The following is an 18,414-nucleotide window of genomic DNA, read 5'->3' as shown; positions in this document are numbered from 1 at the left end:
CTCCCTGGGCCTGTCCCATCTCCCAGCAGCTCTGTCTGGCCGGGACAGCTGGGAGCAAATCCTTCACAGTGACATCCAGCAAAGCCAACAGGAACAACATGGTGAGGAATACTGTCACAATTTTCCCATCATTGTGCAACTGGAACGACCGAACCTCTCCCAGAATGTTTTCTTGTCAACCAGTAAATTATATATATATATCTATATGTATTTATTAAAGCCTTCTTAGACTTAAGAGCCCCCTCGTTATCTCCTATCAATTCACACTTGTTCCACAAGACCCTCTCCCCAGCACACACTCTGGAGAAGAAAACCAGAGCAGTTCCGATGGAGCAAACTGGTGAGGGCAGGATTTAGTGGCAGGCAGTAAAACCAGCTCAGACAAAACTTCCAGCAGCTCAGTGGGACGTGGCCCTCAACTTCCTCCATTCATTGCAGTGTTAGCAGAGTCTGCAAGTCCATACAGAGGTACTGAGCAGCTTTGCTGCTCTTGTGGTAGTACAGTATGTGCTCAGTCCAAATGCTGTTATCTTGCTGTGAACTGCACATCTGTCTGCAGTAACTACTTCCTGCTACCCAACCATTATGAACGTGGCCCAGAGAAAGACTCTGAAGAGCTGCATGTGTGGAATGCCACTGTTTGAATTCACAGCTCTCCTCCAACCTCACTGCCACCCAGGTCTGAAGCTGCTCTGTCTAGCACAGCTGCGCGCTCACTGTCTGCAGAACCACCACATCCAACCCTTGTCAAGAAGCTGAAGTGGTGGTAAATGCAATGCAAACCTGTAGCCAGATATTCCCAGAAGCAAGGAACACACAGACAAGCACCAATGGACAAACAGTCCTCGATCTTTCCCATGTGGAAGTGAATACTTCCATCTAGTGGAGCTGGGATGCCAGGACGTACCAGGAACAGCCAGCCATGGCAGCACAGCTCACACTCACCAAGGACCTGCTACTTCAGACAAAAATACATCAGAGCTCCTTTCTGAAGCTGTTAAACCACTTCTGAGGACCGAGAAGGCCAATGGCATCCTGGCCTGGATCAGGAATGGGGTGGTGAGCAGCACTGGGAAGTCATCCTGCCCCTGTACTCGGCACTGGTGAGGCCTCACCTCGAGTGCTGCCTTCAGTTTGGGGCAACTCAGTGCAGAAAGGACATGGAGGTGCTGGAGCAGCTCCAAGGAAGGGCAGTGAGGCTGAGAAGGGCTTGGAGAGTGTGCCCTACGAGGGGAGACTGAAGGAGCTGGGGCTGTCTGGCGTGGGGAAGAGGAGGTGAGGGGAGACCTCACTGCTCTCTGCCAGTATCTGAAAGGTGCTCACAGTGGGGCCGGGCTCTGCTCACTGGTGACAGTGACAGGACAAGGGGAAATGGCCTTAAGTTGCACCAGGGTAAATTTAAGGTTGGATATCAGGAAACACTTCTGTACAGACAGAGTTAAGCACTGGGATGGGCTCCACAGGGACGTGGTGCAGTCACCATCCCTGGATGTGTTTAAATCCATTTGGATGTGGTGCTCAGGGCCGTGATTTAGCAGAGGGCTGTTACAGTGAGGGCAGTATGGTTGGGTCACGGTTGGACTCAATGATCTTTGAGATCTTTTCCAATCTGAGTAATAGTGTGATTCTGTAACTTTACTGCAGGCAGAACAGAGAACAACAAAGCCAACAGCCTCCATTTATCGAGGCTGTTTGTTACCATGTCCATCTTGCCAAACCACATGCAATGAGAACACACCAACATTCCCCAGCTATAACCCATGAAGAGGAGAACATGGCAGCAAGCTTTTTATTCTCTTTTACTTTGGCATCTGTGCTACCTTTCACACATCCTGCTGCTCTCTAATGCTGTTCCACTCACCATCTCGGCCATTTAATACACAATGGAGCACACCAAAAAAGAAAAACAGTAATGGAAACTTCAGCTTTAATTTCCCTACTTCCATTATCCTTCCTTTTCATTATTTCATTTTAATCTAGGTTGATTTGGTCTTCAGTTCTTCCAGCCCCTCAGGCTTTGGTCCACTTCAACCTGAAAGTTTCGGGGACAAACACAATGTGCTTTCCTCAGCACTGAAAGCTGCACTCAGCAATTAACACTAACTAACTAATCCCACCTAACCCAAGTGCTGAAGAGCTGCGTCACACAACCAAACGTGTCAAACCCAATGGTTAAAAGCAGGGCAACATGATTTTATCTGGAGTTGTTAATCCCAAAAATACTTGATAGGAGCTCTCCAGAGCAGGTTAAGAACATTCTGTGCCTGTGTGAAATCTCCTATAAGCGTTAAAAGAATTCTGTTACAAGATTATTTCCACTTTAAAACTGGAAAGCATCTTTACCATCATCCATTGAGGTAGGACTTGGATACACATGGTGGGTGGCCTTGGATTTCTCTTCGGTAACTGTACCCTGTGGGAAAGGTGGGAGGAAAAGACACTAGGTGAGCAACCATTGCATTCCCCCAAATACCAGTTGGTTCTCTTTACCCACATCCCATGCAACCTACAAACACTGAAGGCTCACCACAACTACAAAGAACAAAACCTCTAATTAAAGTGCTAGAAAAAAGCAATTATTTTAAAGATAATTTCTGAAGACTACAATTTAAGCACAAACAGGAACTTGAGAACGTATGGCTGCCACTAATAGGAAATCCTTAGTAATCAAGTCTGTACATGAAAAGACAAAAACTTCTGGTCTTTTTAACACTCTCACGCAATAAAACAAAGGGAACACATTGGAAACAACAACCATAATGTTGCACAGTTTTGTGATAGACACTCAAACATGAGTGTTCTTTCTCTTCTTGAAGGTTTACAACAGTTCACATATAAGGAGCAACAGGAGGTGAATTTCTCATGCTCACAAAGACGCCACAGTTACAGTCCCAGGGGACCTACAAGATCATGGATGGAAACTCTGCTAGATAGTTGGGGGTCTGTTAGACATCTGCACTCTTCCATGAGCTGTAGGCACTCTCTGAAGATGAACAGACATCTCCACAGAGAGCAGAACTTCACAGAGCTCAGGTTCTTTTGCAGAGGAGGAATTATGTTTTGGTATAGTTCGTGTGAGACTTATTCAGAATTTACATTCCATAACTCATGGACAGATTTATTTAAAGTACTTAAGAACAGATGGAACAGTGTACAGCAAACAGTATGTGAACAACTGACTTGCAAGGCTGCCAGCAGCCATCAAGAGAAAAACACTGCAAAGCGTGAAGATGCATTACATGATGGTAGGAACACTGGGAAACTGCTCTGATATCAGGGGCTGAAATGTGACTGCTTCGATCGAGAACACAGAGCTGGGAAGGAGGAGAGGAAGGGCTCTTTGAACAGCAGCAAAAAAAAGGAAGTGGTGAATAGAATTTGGAATCCTTCAGGAGAGAAGAGACGTGCCCAGGTGCCTCTGATGGACCTGCAAAGTGCTCAAGGAACAATAATGGGAACTCTCCCTTCATCGGTCAGGAGCTGCAGAGGCCTCTCCAGGTACCTAACCTGAATCACACCAGCATGCTTCATCTATTTCCTGCAAAGCTTCAAGAAAACAATACACAGACACCAGAAAAACAGGAGGTCTTCCTAGGCTCTGCCTTGACTGCAAAGAGAGGGATAGGGGACTTTGAAGCAGCTTTCTGAAGGATAGAAGTGAAATGTAAGGCTTACTGCCTCTGCCAAACTGAATGTGACTGGAAGCATAACCAGGGGTAGGAGCTGGAGGCAGCAGATACAAATGCTAACCTCACTCACTGCCTCCTTTCAGGTCCCAAACTATCATTCTGCTGCTTCTTATACAGAACCCAACACTCATGAAGAAAATCACTATAAGAAACAGTAATGACTTCACCATCAGACTGCAGACAGCATTACTGCAGCAACAGCAAGCATCCAGATTCAGCTGAAGGGCTACGAGTAACTCGAGAAAAACTATGCAGTTAAAGCTGAGAAGATGATTCATAACCACAACACAGCAAATACATTTAACCTGGAAAGGAAAGCATTCCTGTTTGGCAGACAGCAGTGAGACACAAAGGGCTGCAGACCACGTTCCTTCACAGCTCTCCCGGAGCAGCACTCTGCTCGGTCCTATCTGCCCAAAGAGTTCACAGAGTATTCCCCTCAAGAGTGAAAAGCACATTTGTTTCTAAAAGATGAAGTCATTAAGCTTGTTCAAGCCATCAATGGCTACATTACAAAGATGTTGACCCTTGTGGAAATGTACTAACAAGAACCTGACATTGCCTGTGCTCTTCTCAACATAAATAAGAAAAGAGAGTAAAAGAAGACCTAAAAAGGCAACGTTCTGAAAAATCAGACTTCTTTATGCTTGCTCCCACACGTCTGGAATAGTTATGCTATGCACTACCTTTTTTGGGCTCGGGCTTGGATAAAGTGTGAGCTTCTGCTTTACATAAGCAGAATTCAACATTAAATCAGCTTGGGCCTAACTGAGAAAGCAGATCTCAAACCACTTGGTGCTTTAAGCCTCCAAAGCTCATTCAGAGCATAGTAATGATTCGGCGTCCACGTGACAAGAACCACCAATGGTACTTTACATACAGTGACTTCAGGTCTGAAAGGACTTCTTGCTGCTGCCTTGTGCTCTCAGACACAGCCCAAACATAACCAGAACGTAGCAGATGTGCAAATACAGCGTCCTAAGTAAGGACAAAAGCTGTTTCGAGAAATGCTGTGTACAAGTTACCTGGTGACGTTTGACAATGTCCTTCAGTTTATTAGCCAGCTTCAGTTCTATGTCTGGAATGAGGTAGATGGTTGGTCTGCTCAGACAGTTGTTCTGGAGGAGACAAAACAAGAAATCAGCAAACCACCTGTGACAGAAACCAAACAGCTCCTATCACCAATGCTTCTAAAAGCTCAAAGGGAACCAGATGCATCAGACAGATGAGATGCACTAATTCCAGCCCCAGAACCCCTCGGGATGACATTCCCATGCCCACTCCTTGCTGGAGCCTCATGCTGTGCTTCTTTCTGCAGATGTGCTCTTTGCCACATCAGAGGGACCAGGAACACAATTCTTATGCTCCTGCTTTCACAAAACATCCTTAATGAAAGCCACATCTTGGATTTCAAAGCACTGTGACAGGACCTTCATTAAAGGGAATGGAAGTGCCCTGTGTGTCAAGGTCCAGCCTGAATCTGTCCCATTGCACTGCCACGTGGCTCTGCATTCCCACAACCTGACAGGAATGCTTCCCATTCAGTTGGGATTTAACACACACATTACTATGCATTAGAACAGTTACATGATTTTAATACTTTTTTAAACATGAAGTGCTGTCTCTCCTCCTGTCAAAAGACGGGGAGGGTCAAAATGCAGTCTGGCCCTGAGGAGAGTCCATCTCCCTACAAAGCTGAACACCTCAAGGAGGAAAGAGTGCACTGCAGAGAAGGGGTCCCTTGGCCCTGAAGGTGGGACCTGAACAATGGAGGCATTGGGGATGCACTGCCCAACCTTATGGGCATCTTCTTCCTCACTCTGTGCGTATCCACCAAATATCAGTGTGAACACTCTGAAGCTTTCAAGTGGTAAAGCAAACGTGGCTAAGATGGGGAGGGAGAGGGAGAAAAGCATCTAATACTCATAGAGAAGTTACAGAGGCAGCTGTAGGTGCACACAGCACTGAGCTGTTTCACCCGAGCAGTGAACGTGCAGAGATCTCTGTGCTCTTATCTGAGCCTCTTGCCTGCACTAGTGTTTTCTCAATGTTCATGAACATCTCCACGTTGCGATCCATCCGGGACGGGTTCTGCAGGTCAAACCTCCGCCTGTTGAGGGAAAGGATTCAGAAAGTATGAAAGGATTCAACTTCCCTCTGCTCAGAAGCAAAGAATCTCTCATGTTACACATAAAAAACAATGGAAGCTACATGGCAGCACTCAGGGCATCATCGAGTTATTTTTGCTTCGCCTGGCAGCCCCCAAGCCAAAAGAGAAAAAAACAACCACAACACAGTGAGGCAATCGACAAAATGAAAATGATTTGTGATACGTTTCAGAAAAAGGAAGGCTGAAATTGTCCAGCAAAGCCCTGCAGAAGGGTCGTGCATTCCACTGCGGGCACAGTGGATCATCAAATGGAAACCATCAAATTCAAAATGGGTTTCAGCAGCAGAGGGGGAAATCCACGACTGAGCAGTGGTGTTTCTCCTGTCGCTGGGTGCTCCCACCACCCACCCCAGAACCCAGCTCAGTAACAAGGGCAATGCCTCGGGGTGGGCCCTGAGCCATGTGCTGCCATGAGAAGGGCCCCACATGCAGCACAGAGCAGCTAAAGACCCACATCAGCATTACAGAGTAGCCCAAGGTGGAAGGGGCCCACACAGATCAAGTCCAAGGAGATGATTGTCCTTATGGGACTTTGGTACTTTAAAGCTTCCTGCTGCAGGGACAGAGCAATCCCACTCTGGGAGTGACAGTGTGGATGGAAGCAGGCGTGAGAAATGGGGAAGCTTGTGCTGGGAAGGGCAGAAGCACGAGAGCCTCAGCAGGTGTCCTGCAGACCCACCTGCAGCCCCGAATGAGGAACCTGAACACTGTGTCCCCAGAAAGGGTCAGGGTGAGCACTAACAGCACTGCACAAGCTGTGGGTACGGAGCTGCAGGAGCTCCAGGCAGGCCAAGCCCTGCACTGCACAGCACAACACTGCCTGAGGGCCATGCAGGGCCTGAGAATGCTCTGCACTGGAATGCTGAGCTGGCGGCCAGGGGTGGGATAGGGAGTTCAGCATGTAGAAATACTTCCCACAGCCATGAGCTCATCACCCTGCAGCAACTGCCTGAGCTGCTCTGAGTTGGAAGTGTGAGCAGTCAGTGCCGTGCCCATACATTTCACAGCAGTTTCTTTTAGATACAAACCAACATGCAACAGAGGTAAACCAAAGCAGGACTGATGTGAAGTCAGAACACCCATAACTGAGCACCCAGGGCATCACTGCAGTGCTGAGGTTGCTGTGCCTTCCTGCACTGTGGGGATCAGCTTTCAGACAGAAGCTGCCCAACAGCAGCATCGTGCAGCACCAGACAGCATCAGCAGAAGGCTCTTTGTACCCTGAATCACTATTACAGATGCTTCCTTTCTTGCTGAAGAGCTTGGGAATAAATGGAAGAGGACATCCCAACACACTTATCAGAGCCTTCTGCCAATTCTAGAGGGGAACTGCCTGTGTCTGAAGCACTGTGTGTGTCAGGAGCTCTGTGCTGACTTGAGGCAGCACGAGCACAACACAGCTCAGTGCACTGCTGATTTACACACACAGGGCTCACTGAGCCAAGGCACTCCTCCAGGACTCACACGCCTATGCTTTATGGTTTACTCAAAACGTATGCACTTCAGGTAGGTACAACAAAGTTTCAAGGAAGCAAACGGAAATAAATGCCAAATTAATGCAAACGAACCTATCTTCCTTGATGGTTAATAGCTCCCTCTGAAACAAAGTCGTGTACAGCACTCAGGTTTGATCACAGTCATTACATTTCCTTGCCTACAATCTGCATTTCGGAGTCGTTAAATGCTATTCATGCCCCACACTTTTGCAACCCATGTACCAAGTGACAGCACTCTTAGTAAAGGAGATGAAATAGCAGTAATAATCCGTCCTGTCCTCACATTACAGGACACCTCTGGCAGGTTTTAGCCACCACTACTTCAATGGCAGTGACAGACAGGGTATGTCCAGCCGCACTGGGTAAGTGCACTTTTCAGACATACCTATTATGGCGAGGAAAGGTACTTCTCCTATAAGACAGATCATTCACAAACAGGTTAAGCAAGAGTGACAATGCATACCATTAAAAAAAAAATCATCATATTTCAGGCAAAACACCACGGATTATTTGCTTGGGTCAGTGAAGGACACATTCCAAGATCTAAATCTGATTCTCAGAGTTAAGTTGCAGTATTACTTCCCTCTACATCCCACATGCACGAACACAAGGCACTACCCACTAGTTCTGAGGAATCAGCAAGAGAGTGAGAAGAGAGGAGGCAGCCGTGTGCCTGCACTTTGCTGACAAACTGCAACGGGTGAGATCTCAATTTGTTCTGGAAAAAAAAATAAGGGGGAACATGTACACGGTTCCTGCTTGATGAACATGCCACTGCTCTACCTGCAGGCAGAGGCAGCAAGGCACTGCTGAATGCTGCCATCAGGCATCTCCACTCCAGTGCTGGCAGGAGCAGAGAAAGGAAACAAAGCCTGGCAGCGCTTCATGCCTTCCATATAAGCACCTCAGGTATCCAGTGTGCTGACGTGAGTATAAACCACTCAAAACCAACCAGTCCTACCAGAATAACCAGATTTTTGCCTTTTGAATTGCTCCTGTGGGTCACAGAAACACAGCCAGTTCCAGGAACCCTCCTGCAGGCCTGCACAATGTCAGATCAAGACCTATTTAAATGATTGTATAAAACCCATCTCTGCTTGCTCTTATCTCAAGACTTCTCATCCTCATTTTCTTCCTCTTGCTCTCAAATACAGTAACTCATGCCTTCCTGGAAGGACTGTAACTCAGAAATGCAGAAGCCAGAACACAACATGGATATCACGTGAAGAGCTTTAATGCTAGTGCTTCAACTCACACTCCTCATCTATGGAGGCTGAGAAGCAACAGATCACTCTGTATTTAACTGTCTTTGCAACTATATGTATTTCCCCAGCTATGACTAAAGCCCATGCTCAGTACAGCAATAATGATTTGTGTCTTCCAGATGGGAAGCAGATTTGACAGTAACTGCTTAATTTGCTCTGTCACATGGCAAATAAATGCAAAAAAATAAAGTCTCAAGTTTGTAATCAACTCCCAGCCTCGAAGCTCAGGAGCTCAGACTTGGACAACTTCTCTTCAAATTTAGGAATGTGGTTTGGACAAAGCTACCATCAGCAAAGCAGGACAAAATTCCTCTTCCCATCTCTGACTCCCTTGATCTCCAGCAAGTATTAAATCTCAAGTAGTCTGCATAGGCATTTCATGTGCTTCATCTCATGCAAAAGGTAAATAAACCAAGACCAGAACTTACCAGCCCTGTTCATTCTTATATTTGTAAGCAGCACCAAGAATGTGACATAATGTACCTCCAGCTTTGAAATCCATGAAGCACTTTGCCTAGAACCAGAAAGAAAAGTGAGAACAGTGGCATTTACTTTCACATCTTTAAAATGATGACAACGAGCACACACTTGCCAGCTGAACTTCAGATGTGTAACTACTCTGTTTTTTTTTGATCCCTGGCAACTTCTAGTTTGGAATTACCTTTGCTATTGTGCTGGCAGGTGCAGTGAGGATGTTTGCATGTGCTTGGAATAAGCTGCTGCCAACCTCAGATAGAGAAGAGGCCTGGCTAGCCCAGCTCAAGCCAGGAGCAGATGAGCACAGTGTCAGGGCCAGGTCCGAGCAGTGCATCCCATGCAGGAGGTTTGGAACAGGAAGAAAAACATGCAACAGCATTTATGTACTAACTAATTACAGACAGTGGCACACGATGTGATTACAGAACTCATTAAAGCTCTGCTTCTGCCCAGCAGGCCTTCTCTTTGCACTTACAGACTGTTTCCAGACCACTGCATCACAGAAAAAATCCATTTAAGTTTAGGTCGGATGTAAAACTGAGTTACACACATGAACGCACACACAGCCACCCTGAGATACTTCTTCCTGTGGGCGCTTTCTATGCAGAGCGAGGTCTGCTGCTACAGCTCCTTTCAGCAAACAGGTCAGTTCCCCAGGTTAGTTACCTGGTGCTGACCAGGAAGGATGCGCCTCACACAGATGCAGCCCCTCAGCACAGCTCCAAAGGAGCTCTACAAAGCACCACAGAGCTGGGGATCCCTGCGAGCTGCTGGGAGCACTGCAGCTCTACTTCACTTTGCTGCAGCAGGAGTGCTCCTAGCCCAGTTTCTGGCTTGCTTCCTGACATCAGCCTGGGTCGTTTTCTTTAAACCTGTGTATATTATGCCCCAGGAGTGTTTGCTAATGCAGAAGGAGCACCAAATCACACACACGAGCATTACCAACAAATGCTTTAAATATGCTCTTCCACCAGGCATGGGAATGACATGGAACACTGCCTTCCTTGGCTCTGGGACTGCCAAGGGAAAGAGAAGCAGCTCTGGGATGTATCACATAATCGCTGTCCAAAACCAACACATAAAAGATCCTTCAGAAGCACTCAACAGGAACAGAGCTGCCCCCACTCCACCACCTGTTCAGTGCACTGCTGTGCACCCAAAGGGACTCAGAGCCCAAAGCAGGGCGGGCAGCTGCCCCTCGGGTGGCCATGGACTACCAGAAGGAAAGAGCTTTTAGCAATTCCACTAAAACCTGCTCTGCAGGGACAACTGTTGGTGAGTCAGAAACCCTCTGCCATTTTACCTAACAAAATCCACCGTGAAAAGGTGGCTGAGACCAACCAGCCTCACGACCTGCTGCCTCAGGAGCTGCCTCCTCACTACAACCTCCACTGAGACACATAGGCAATGAGAGGTAATGGACACTCTTTAAACTGGACAACAAGTGTTTCAACGCTGTAGCCACAAGGCATGCACTGCAGACACATATCTGCCACGCACTCAGGCACAGGGATGGTGCAGCACAGCATCCCTGCCAGCTGCAGCTCAAACACAGCCTGCAGCCTCTGCCCAGTGCCAGGCCTCGCTGCTGCTTCCACTCAAAAGGAAGAAGCAGAACGTCCCAACTTCATCTCAGTAAACACGGGCCACAGTGCGGTGCAGAGAGGTGCACCATGAGCACTGACTGAAGGATCCAGCTCCCAGATCAGATCAGACCAGATTGGGACTGCAGAAAGACAGCAAGAACCTATCTGCAATGCCATGAAAATTTCATTTCTCCAAACGGTGAAGCAAAGAAGAGCAGAGTATTACAGTCTGCAGAACAACTCCAGCTTAGATGAGTAACAACTTCAATGAGTAAATACTCCAAGCTTAATTTGTTTATCAGAAAGAATCCTGAACTGCTCGACCTTAGCATCCCTTAAGCATCCTGTAGCAACAAGCAAGGACACTGCTTGCACACCGTGCCACTGCTGGGTATCACCAGGCACTCTGCAGGCAAAAGTCACTGCTCTGCCCTCAGCACCTGCTGCACCACTGCCCTCACCATGTGTTTTACTGTGGTCTGTGCTCCTTCAGCAAGATCCTTCTCCAGGCACACAGGGGCCAACCTCTGAATGCAATCACAAGGATGCTACTGGTCAAGATGTACTGAGTGTGAACTCAAAATGCTACCAGCAACCCCTAAAGGCTGGTACTACTTCTGTCTGTCAGTACTGGGAGTGACTGGTGAGCTGCACTGGACCAACAAAGTAACTGCAACGCTACAGATGTGTTCCTGCCTCTCTCAGCATCAGTGGCATCACAGGTGAGATGGCTCCATTGGGAATTTCTGTTGATTTGTTTCCTTTGGAAAACACCCAGCAGTTACTCAGTGCCACACATCAGTCCCAACAGGTTTGATTTAATGATTAGCAGTTCACATAAGACACTCACCAGGAATTAAAACCTTCCCCAAGCATCCTGGAAATTGTTTCCAAACGTGTACCCAAAATTTGGCCCCTTGCAGAGGATGTGCCACTGAAGCCATGGGCTGAGCAGAGCCCCAGCAGTGGGGGCAGCCCCAGGGAGACAGACCTGCAGCAGCAGCCTGCCCCAGTACTCACCGGGAGCTTTGTGAAGGCAGGATTGGTGACGTGTTTCCCAAAGGCATCTTCCTGGAACTGCAGCAGCTGCACCACCAGCCCAGCCAGCGTTTTGTTGGTAGGAGCATCTGCTTGCACATACTGAAAGACAAAGCACACAGGCTGACACAACACGGGGACTGGCTGACTGACTCCTCAGGCTGCCTGGTCAGCTGCAGAGCAGAGTTCAGGGATCAGTGGGGAGAAGGGGCAGGCGTGGGGTGAGGGCTCAGCCTGCACCTATCTGTGCATCACCACCAGCTCCTTGCAGCCACGGGAGCCTAATGGAAAAATTCACTGCTACAGTCTCATTCTGCTCCTGATGCAGGAAGAAGCTAATTACAACCCAGGCGTGCACAAAGCTTCCTACATCAACTTCAGCACGTGCTTTAAGACCAATCATTTCCCACCATCACACAGATAAGGAAAGGGGAAATCACAGCACAGAATGTAAAGTTTTGAATGGTCGCCGAGCTTTCATCACTCCTAATGTTAGCACCGTGCATTTACAGGACACAACCTTCAAACTGAGACCTCTGAGAGCAGAACAAACACGACCTGCTCACGGAGGACATGTGGTATCAGCTCCCCTGCAGCTCCTGGAGGCGAATGGCTGTGAGACCTCTGTGCTCTCTCTGTATCAAATTCTCCTAAAGTCCTTAGAAAAAGCGGAGCTGGGACCTTCAGAAGGTGGAAGCGATGGTGCTACCCTGCAGTCAGACCCCACTGTGCCTCCCCAAGCACCATCCACACAGACAGACTGCAACAGCATTCCCTTAGTGTCCTGCAGCACCTGCAGAGCTCCTGCACACACCTGGGATGCAGCCCAGATGCTCCAAGGACAGACACCAGAGGTGTCCCAGCCCCACGCCCAACATTGGGAACACAGCTCCATCAGAACCCCGAGGCTGCATTTCCCAAGCACCCCTCCCTGCCCCTGAAGGCAGGGAGCATTTCCTATCAGCTCACATCAGCTGCTGCAGGGATATGGAGTGGTGATAAATCACTCCTTACTGCTGCCCCAACAGAGAGCTGCAGCTGCCAGGCTCTTGGGAAGCTGCCAGGCCGTGGTGCCCCTCAGCCCACAGCTCCTCCCCCCCTTCTGTACATCCCTTTGGAAGGTGAAGCTGTGCTGTGAAGCAGCCCTTCAAAGCACACAGCCCACCTGGCAGCACAGCTAACCCACACCGTACGGACCCCACGTGGCAGCCCCTGCCTTTGCTGCTATGGCTCCCCAGCACAATGAGCTTACATCCTGCTGCTCGCTGCACCAGCATGCTTCTATCCGTGCCTTACACCAGGAAGGATGGCTTCCATGCATACAGTGCAGTATATACTTTTGAAGCTTAGCATGTATTATTTCCCCTCCGTTCCAGAGTCGTGCCATGGCCAGCATTGTGCAGATGAGCACATCCCAGCTCCAGAGCTCCATCTCTTCTCACATTTCAGCCCCTCACATTGCACACAGCCCTGCACAGAGCAGCCTTCAGCTCAGCAACACGTACTGCCATGCAACCAAGAGAACAGGGGCTGCAAGGCAGGGCAGGGCGCTGCTGTACGACACCCAGGGTTGCACCAACACGAAAACAAAGGCACAGCAGCCAGCATACCTGACTGCTGAGTAAGTAATCCCACCCCCACAAGTACACATTACATGTGCCCAAAGCAGGTGGGACTGACTCCCCCACCACACTCACACCAGTGAGCATCTCTCCCAGCAGAGCCTTGACACTGGGGCCTTCTCCAGGGAGGTGCCAACAGCACAGGAGCGGCTTTTGGGTGTCTGCTCTGAAGCCCCACAGCCTTCAATATTCTGTCAATAGTGAACAGAAAGCAACTTCATAACCACAGTAACTCATCCCCCCTGGGGAGCACCCCCCCCCCGACGCTGTTACATTTGCTTCATTAAACAGAATAAACGTCAAAGTGGTTTGTGCTGAGCCTAACTGCACCGTAAGTTAATAAAGCATCAAAAATGCATCAAACCAGCAAGCATGGGCAGCTTTGACTAACAGGGAAACAGCACAAAGCACCTCTGTACTCACAGCCACAGGGAAAAAAAAGAACCCATCAGCAAACCAAGAACTGAATGCAGCCAAACCCCCCAGCCCACACAGCACTATGGCCACAGCTGCCTGATGGCACCAGAACCCCACTCCCATCGGGACAGAAGCCCCAATAAAAGCTCTGCACTACCTCTGCCTTGCCATATTTTGTATGGGAACGCTGCTCCCTGCCTGAGCTCTCCCATAGCACGGGGCACAAGCCTACAGAAGGAAGCACACAGGACTTGCCTCATCACAGCAGCCAGGAGCACATAGGTCTGCCCCACGGGTTCAGCTGTGATTTCCTGATGGGCACCCCGTGGTTTTGGAGGAGCTCAGGAGGCTGAAGGCACACGGCTGCAAGTTCCCCTCTCCCCCCCACAGCAGCCAGCACCAGCTCCAGAAGCCACGGGTGGTTCTTCTTGACCGTGCAGGGGGTGAGGCACTGAACAGGCTGCCCAGTGAGGCTGTGGATGCCCCCTCCCTGGAAGGGCTCAAGGCCAGGCTGGGTGAGGCTGTGAGCAGCATGGTCTGCTGGGAGGTGTCCCTGCCTATAGCAGGGGGTTGGAACCAGGTGACCCGAAGGATCCATTCCAACCCAAACCATTCTGTGATTATACAGTTCCCAGCCTAAGAGCTTTGGTGTAAGAGGATTGTGTCAGAGCCTGACCCACACTGCACACTTCCCAGTCAACCAGAACTACAAAAAAAAACACTCGAGAGCAGAGAGGCACTGCCAGCAGGAGAAACAGATCCTCCCCAGCAGATCTGCCATTACAGCTGCATGGGAAAAGCCTTTGTCACAGACATCAGGGCGGATCTGTGTACCCAGCATCACTGTGGCTCCTGACCTCAACCAACCCCATCACAGCTCTGCATTGCAGCCTCGCTGCACACATATCCCTTCCTTCCCCAGACAAAGACCATCCCATCCCAGATAGCTGGGACACAGCCAAAGGAAAACCAGCACCACAACACTTGGATTTCACTTACGGCCTTTGTTCCTTTTTATAAAAGCAAGAACACAAAAGAGCTCCAAACACAGAGAAAAGTGTGTAGTGTTAGAGATCCCAGAGCACCAACACGACAAAAACTGAACCGCCCAGTTTGGCCCTCACCTCTGAAGTGCTGGGTTCTGTTCCCAATGGACACCTGGATGCTGCTGCAGTCACACCACCAGAACACCATGAAGCAGGATCACCAGCTCCCCTGGAAACCACTGCACGAAGTGGGCAGGAGCTCCTGAACACACACAGCACAGGAGGGCAGTGGGCTCAGCATCCCTGCAGGAGCTCAGGTAACTCCGACCTGAATTTACCAGCTGTAATCACCACGTGCTCCTGCAAAAGGGACCAGGGACCCACAGCAAAGCCACCACGTGTGTGAAGGGAACAGGACTGAGAACAGAGCACCCTCTGCACCGTGAGGAGCAGATTCAACAGCTGTGCTTCAGAGAGCCATCAGCTCTTCCACTTTTGGTCTTAGGGGTGCTTCTTTAACACTGTAATAACTATTCTTACCTCTGATCCTTATAGCCAGCAATACTGAGGGGTGTAACCCCATGTCAGTAGGTTTGAGCAGGGGATGAGAGCTCCAGTTGCAGACAATGAGCCCGGGGCAGCCTCAAGGGGGGAACCAGCACAGGGGTACTGGTCACTGCAGCACTACCCACACCAGCAGAGCTCTCAGCACACGACGGCTCTTCAGCAAAACAGCAGGGACCAGCTCAAGGTTATTTTAAAAAGCAGCAGGCTGACCGCATGCTGCTCAGCATTTCATAGGAACACAAAACAGCTGGGTTGAAAGGGACCTTAAAGGTCATGTAAGCATGGAATGGGCTGGAAAGGACAGCCCAGCTCTCCCCCACCCCCCAAACAAGTCCCCACCCTGCTGTGAGTTGGCTGTCCCCGGCTCAGGCTGCCCAGGGCCCAGAAACAGCCTCAGGCATCTCCAGGGGTGGGCACCACAGCTCTGGGCAGTGCCAGTGCCTCATTACCTCTAGGTAAAGAATTCCTCCCTCACAACTGCCCTAAATTCCTCCTCCTTTAGTTTAAAGCTGCTCCCCCTTGTCCTATGACTGTTAGTCACTCTCCCTTTTGTCTATCAGTTCCCATTCAGGAAGGTCTCCCTGGGGACTTCTCTCCAGGCCAAACACCTCCAGCTCTCAGCCAGGCCCAGAAAAAGGGATGCTCCACCCCCTAAACATCCTCATGGTCTTCTCTGGCCCCAGATTTCCAGACAAAAAGGCAATGAAAGAATCAGTGTTCCCTCTCAAGAGCCTAGCAACAGCAGAAGCGTCATCAAAACCAACTCCAGTTAAAGTTACACACCTCTGCACCACCACTTCTTTAGCACCAGACAAAGCTCCAAGCACTATGCTGACCCAGACATGTGGCCAGACCAGTACGACACCTCCAAACACTGCGTGTTTTTTAACCCTGGGCAGCCTAAGTACCCTTCTTCTAGAGGACCACGAGACAAATTAATCAAGCTTGGAATATTGTGTCCAGTCAAAGGGGATCTGATCCACATCTATAAATATCTGAGGTGTGGGAGGCAAAGGGATGAGAGGGTGGACTCTTCTCAGCAGTGTGCAGTGACAGGATGAGAGGAAACGTCCACGAACTGAAGCATAGGAAGCTCTGCATCAGTGTGCATGGGAACTTCTTCCCAGTGCAGCGATGGAGCACTGGAGCTGCACACAGAGGTGGTGGATCTCCTTCTCTGGAGACGTCCAAGACCCGCCTGGATGCCGAGCTGTGCAACCTGGGCTGGGAGCTGCTTTGGCAGGGGGTTGGACTGCATGATCTCCAGAGGTCCCCTCCAATCCCTACAGTTCTGTGATTCTGTGAGGCCATAGGAACACAGAATGGTTGGGCCGAAAGGAACGTTAAAGATCACAGAAACATAAGACGAGTTGGGTTAGGAGGGACCTTAAGGATCACAGAACAATAGGATGGGTTGCAAGGAACCCTAAACAACAGAGGACAATAGGATGGGTTGGAAGGGACCTTAAAGCCCATCCAGTTCCAACACTTGCCCCAAAGCAGAGTTAGTCTTCCAGAAGTTCCACTTCAGGCTCAGATATCAGTTAGGACACAACAGCACCACGCAGGGACAGCACTTTAAAAGAAAGGAGAGGGCGTCCAACGCTATGAAAGGGGAACGGGGCCGCGGGTACAGCTGCGAGCAATGGCCCCGCTGTGCCCGGAACAACACAGGCACGGCCCCACGTGGAGCCCCGAGACCGGGATCGGTGGGAGGGGTCCTGGGGCGGGGTGGGGGAGCAATGCGGGGCTCCCAAACGGCCGTGGGGGGCTCGTATAGGGGGGGCGGCTCTGAGGTGGTTCCCAGAGGGATCGTGAGGGGTCCCGGGGGATCCCGAGGGGCGGCCCCGGGGCCCTGCGGGGGATCCTGAGTGTCTCCGAGCCGCTCCCCGCACTGCTGCCGCCGAAGCCCTTTGTTGGGCCGTTTCCCCCCCCCAGCCCTCCCCGGGCCGCCCCGGTTCAGACGCCACCCGACCCCCAACGGGCCGCTACCTTTTTGTAGTGCTTCCCGAGCCACACGCGGACCGAGTCGAGCTGGGACACCGTCTCGGGGCTCTCCCAGAACTTCCCCGTCGGGCCGCCATCCTTCCGCCTCGCTACCGACAGCGCGGCCAGGCCCGGTCCTCCCGCTCCGATCCCCACAGCCGCCGCCGCCGTCGCAGCCCCGGGCCCGCTCCCCCCGCCCGCCGCTACTGCCGCCGCCATTGTTGCCGCCGCCGAGCGCCGCCGCCGCGGCCCTACGCCTCCCCCGAGCCCCGCTCCGCGCATGCGCCCCGCGCCGCGCGCCCCGCCCCCGCTGGCGCCGCTCGGGAGAGCCGCCGCGCCTCCCCTCCCCCACGCCGCGCCGTCGCCGCTTCGGCGCATGCGCCGCTCGTCCTCCGGCCCGTTCTGCGCGTGCGTCGAGGGGGCGCCGCGCCCTCTACTTTCCCGCCCACGCTCGCGGCGCATGCGCGCTGTCGTGCGCGCGTGACCGTTAGCGCTGAGGGGAGCGCGGAAAAGCGGCCGCGGGAGCCCACGGTGCGCTGTGGGGAGGAGTGCTCTGTGAGGGGATGTCACCCTCCGCCCTCGCTTCTGCTTATCTGTTGTGGTGACTTTTAACTCCGTCTGTGCTTTTGCTGTACGTGGCCGGGTTTTGGTCGGTTCGCTTTGTTAAACGCGCCCTCTGGTGATGGCGCCCTCGGCTCTGCTCCTCCCGCAGCTGTGTGGTGGGGCCCGGGAGCGGCTCAGGCACGGTGGGCCCAGGGGAGCTCTGATCCGCACGGAACCGATGTCACCGCGGCCTTCACAAGAGGAGAGGAGCGGGATCCGGGCACTGCGGGCTATGCAGTATTAGCTCCGGGCCTGGAGCTCGCTGTGGGCGCTACCTGCAGGCCGTGGGAACAGAGGAGGGTTATCGGCAGTGATCAGCATGGAGGAGATCGTGCTCGAGCAGGCTGGTGCCTTCTGGGCTGCCCTTGCTGGTTGGGAGGAGCAGTGGATGTCGTGTACCTTGATTTCTACAAGGTGTTGGATGCTCTGTCCTGCAGCATCCTTAAAACAAAGCTGAGGTGGTGTGGGATGGGTGAGTGGGCTGTAAGGTGGCTCAGAAGTGGCAGAGCTCT

At 51.1% G+C, this 18,414-nt stretch overlaps 1 protein-coding gene across 2 annotated transcripts in view; it reads right to left on the bottom strand.

Moving 5' to 3' along the window:
- SMARCC1 (SWI/SNF related, matrix associated, actin dependent regulator of chromatin subfamily c member 1) overlaps window positions 1–17,581 on the bottom strand; it is a 62,865-nt gene extending 45,284 nt beyond the window's left edge. For both annotated transcript variants that reach the window (XM_065744869.1, XM_065744870.1), the window contains exons 1-6: window positions 17,306–17,581; window positions 11,704–11,823; window positions 9,049–9,134; window positions 5,718–5,799; window positions 4,715–4,807; window positions 2,344–2,413 (exon numbers count right to left, since the gene is read on the bottom strand). In XM_065744869.1, the coding sequence (XP_065600941.1) occupies window positions 2,344–2,413; window positions 4,715–4,807; window positions 5,718–5,799; window positions 9,049–9,134; window positions 11,704–11,823; window positions 17,306–17,581 (727 nt within the window). The remainder of the gene's footprint in view (window positions 1–2,343; window positions 2,414–4,714; window positions 4,808–5,717; window positions 5,800–9,048; window positions 9,135–11,703; window positions 11,824–17,305) is intronic.
- Window positions 17,582–18,414: the final 833 nt, after the last annotated feature.

This window comes from Cyrtonyx montezumae, unplaced genomic scaffold (genome assembly GCF_038088225.1).
Source record: "Cyrtonyx montezumae isolate F1298 unplaced genomic scaffold, pur_monq_1.0 scaffold_32, whole genome shotgun sequence".
NCBI lineage: Eukaryota > Metazoa > Chordata > Aves > Galliformes > Odontophoridae > Cyrtonyx > Cyrtonyx montezumae.
This window is presented reverse-complemented; position numbering and strand designations above follow the sequence as displayed.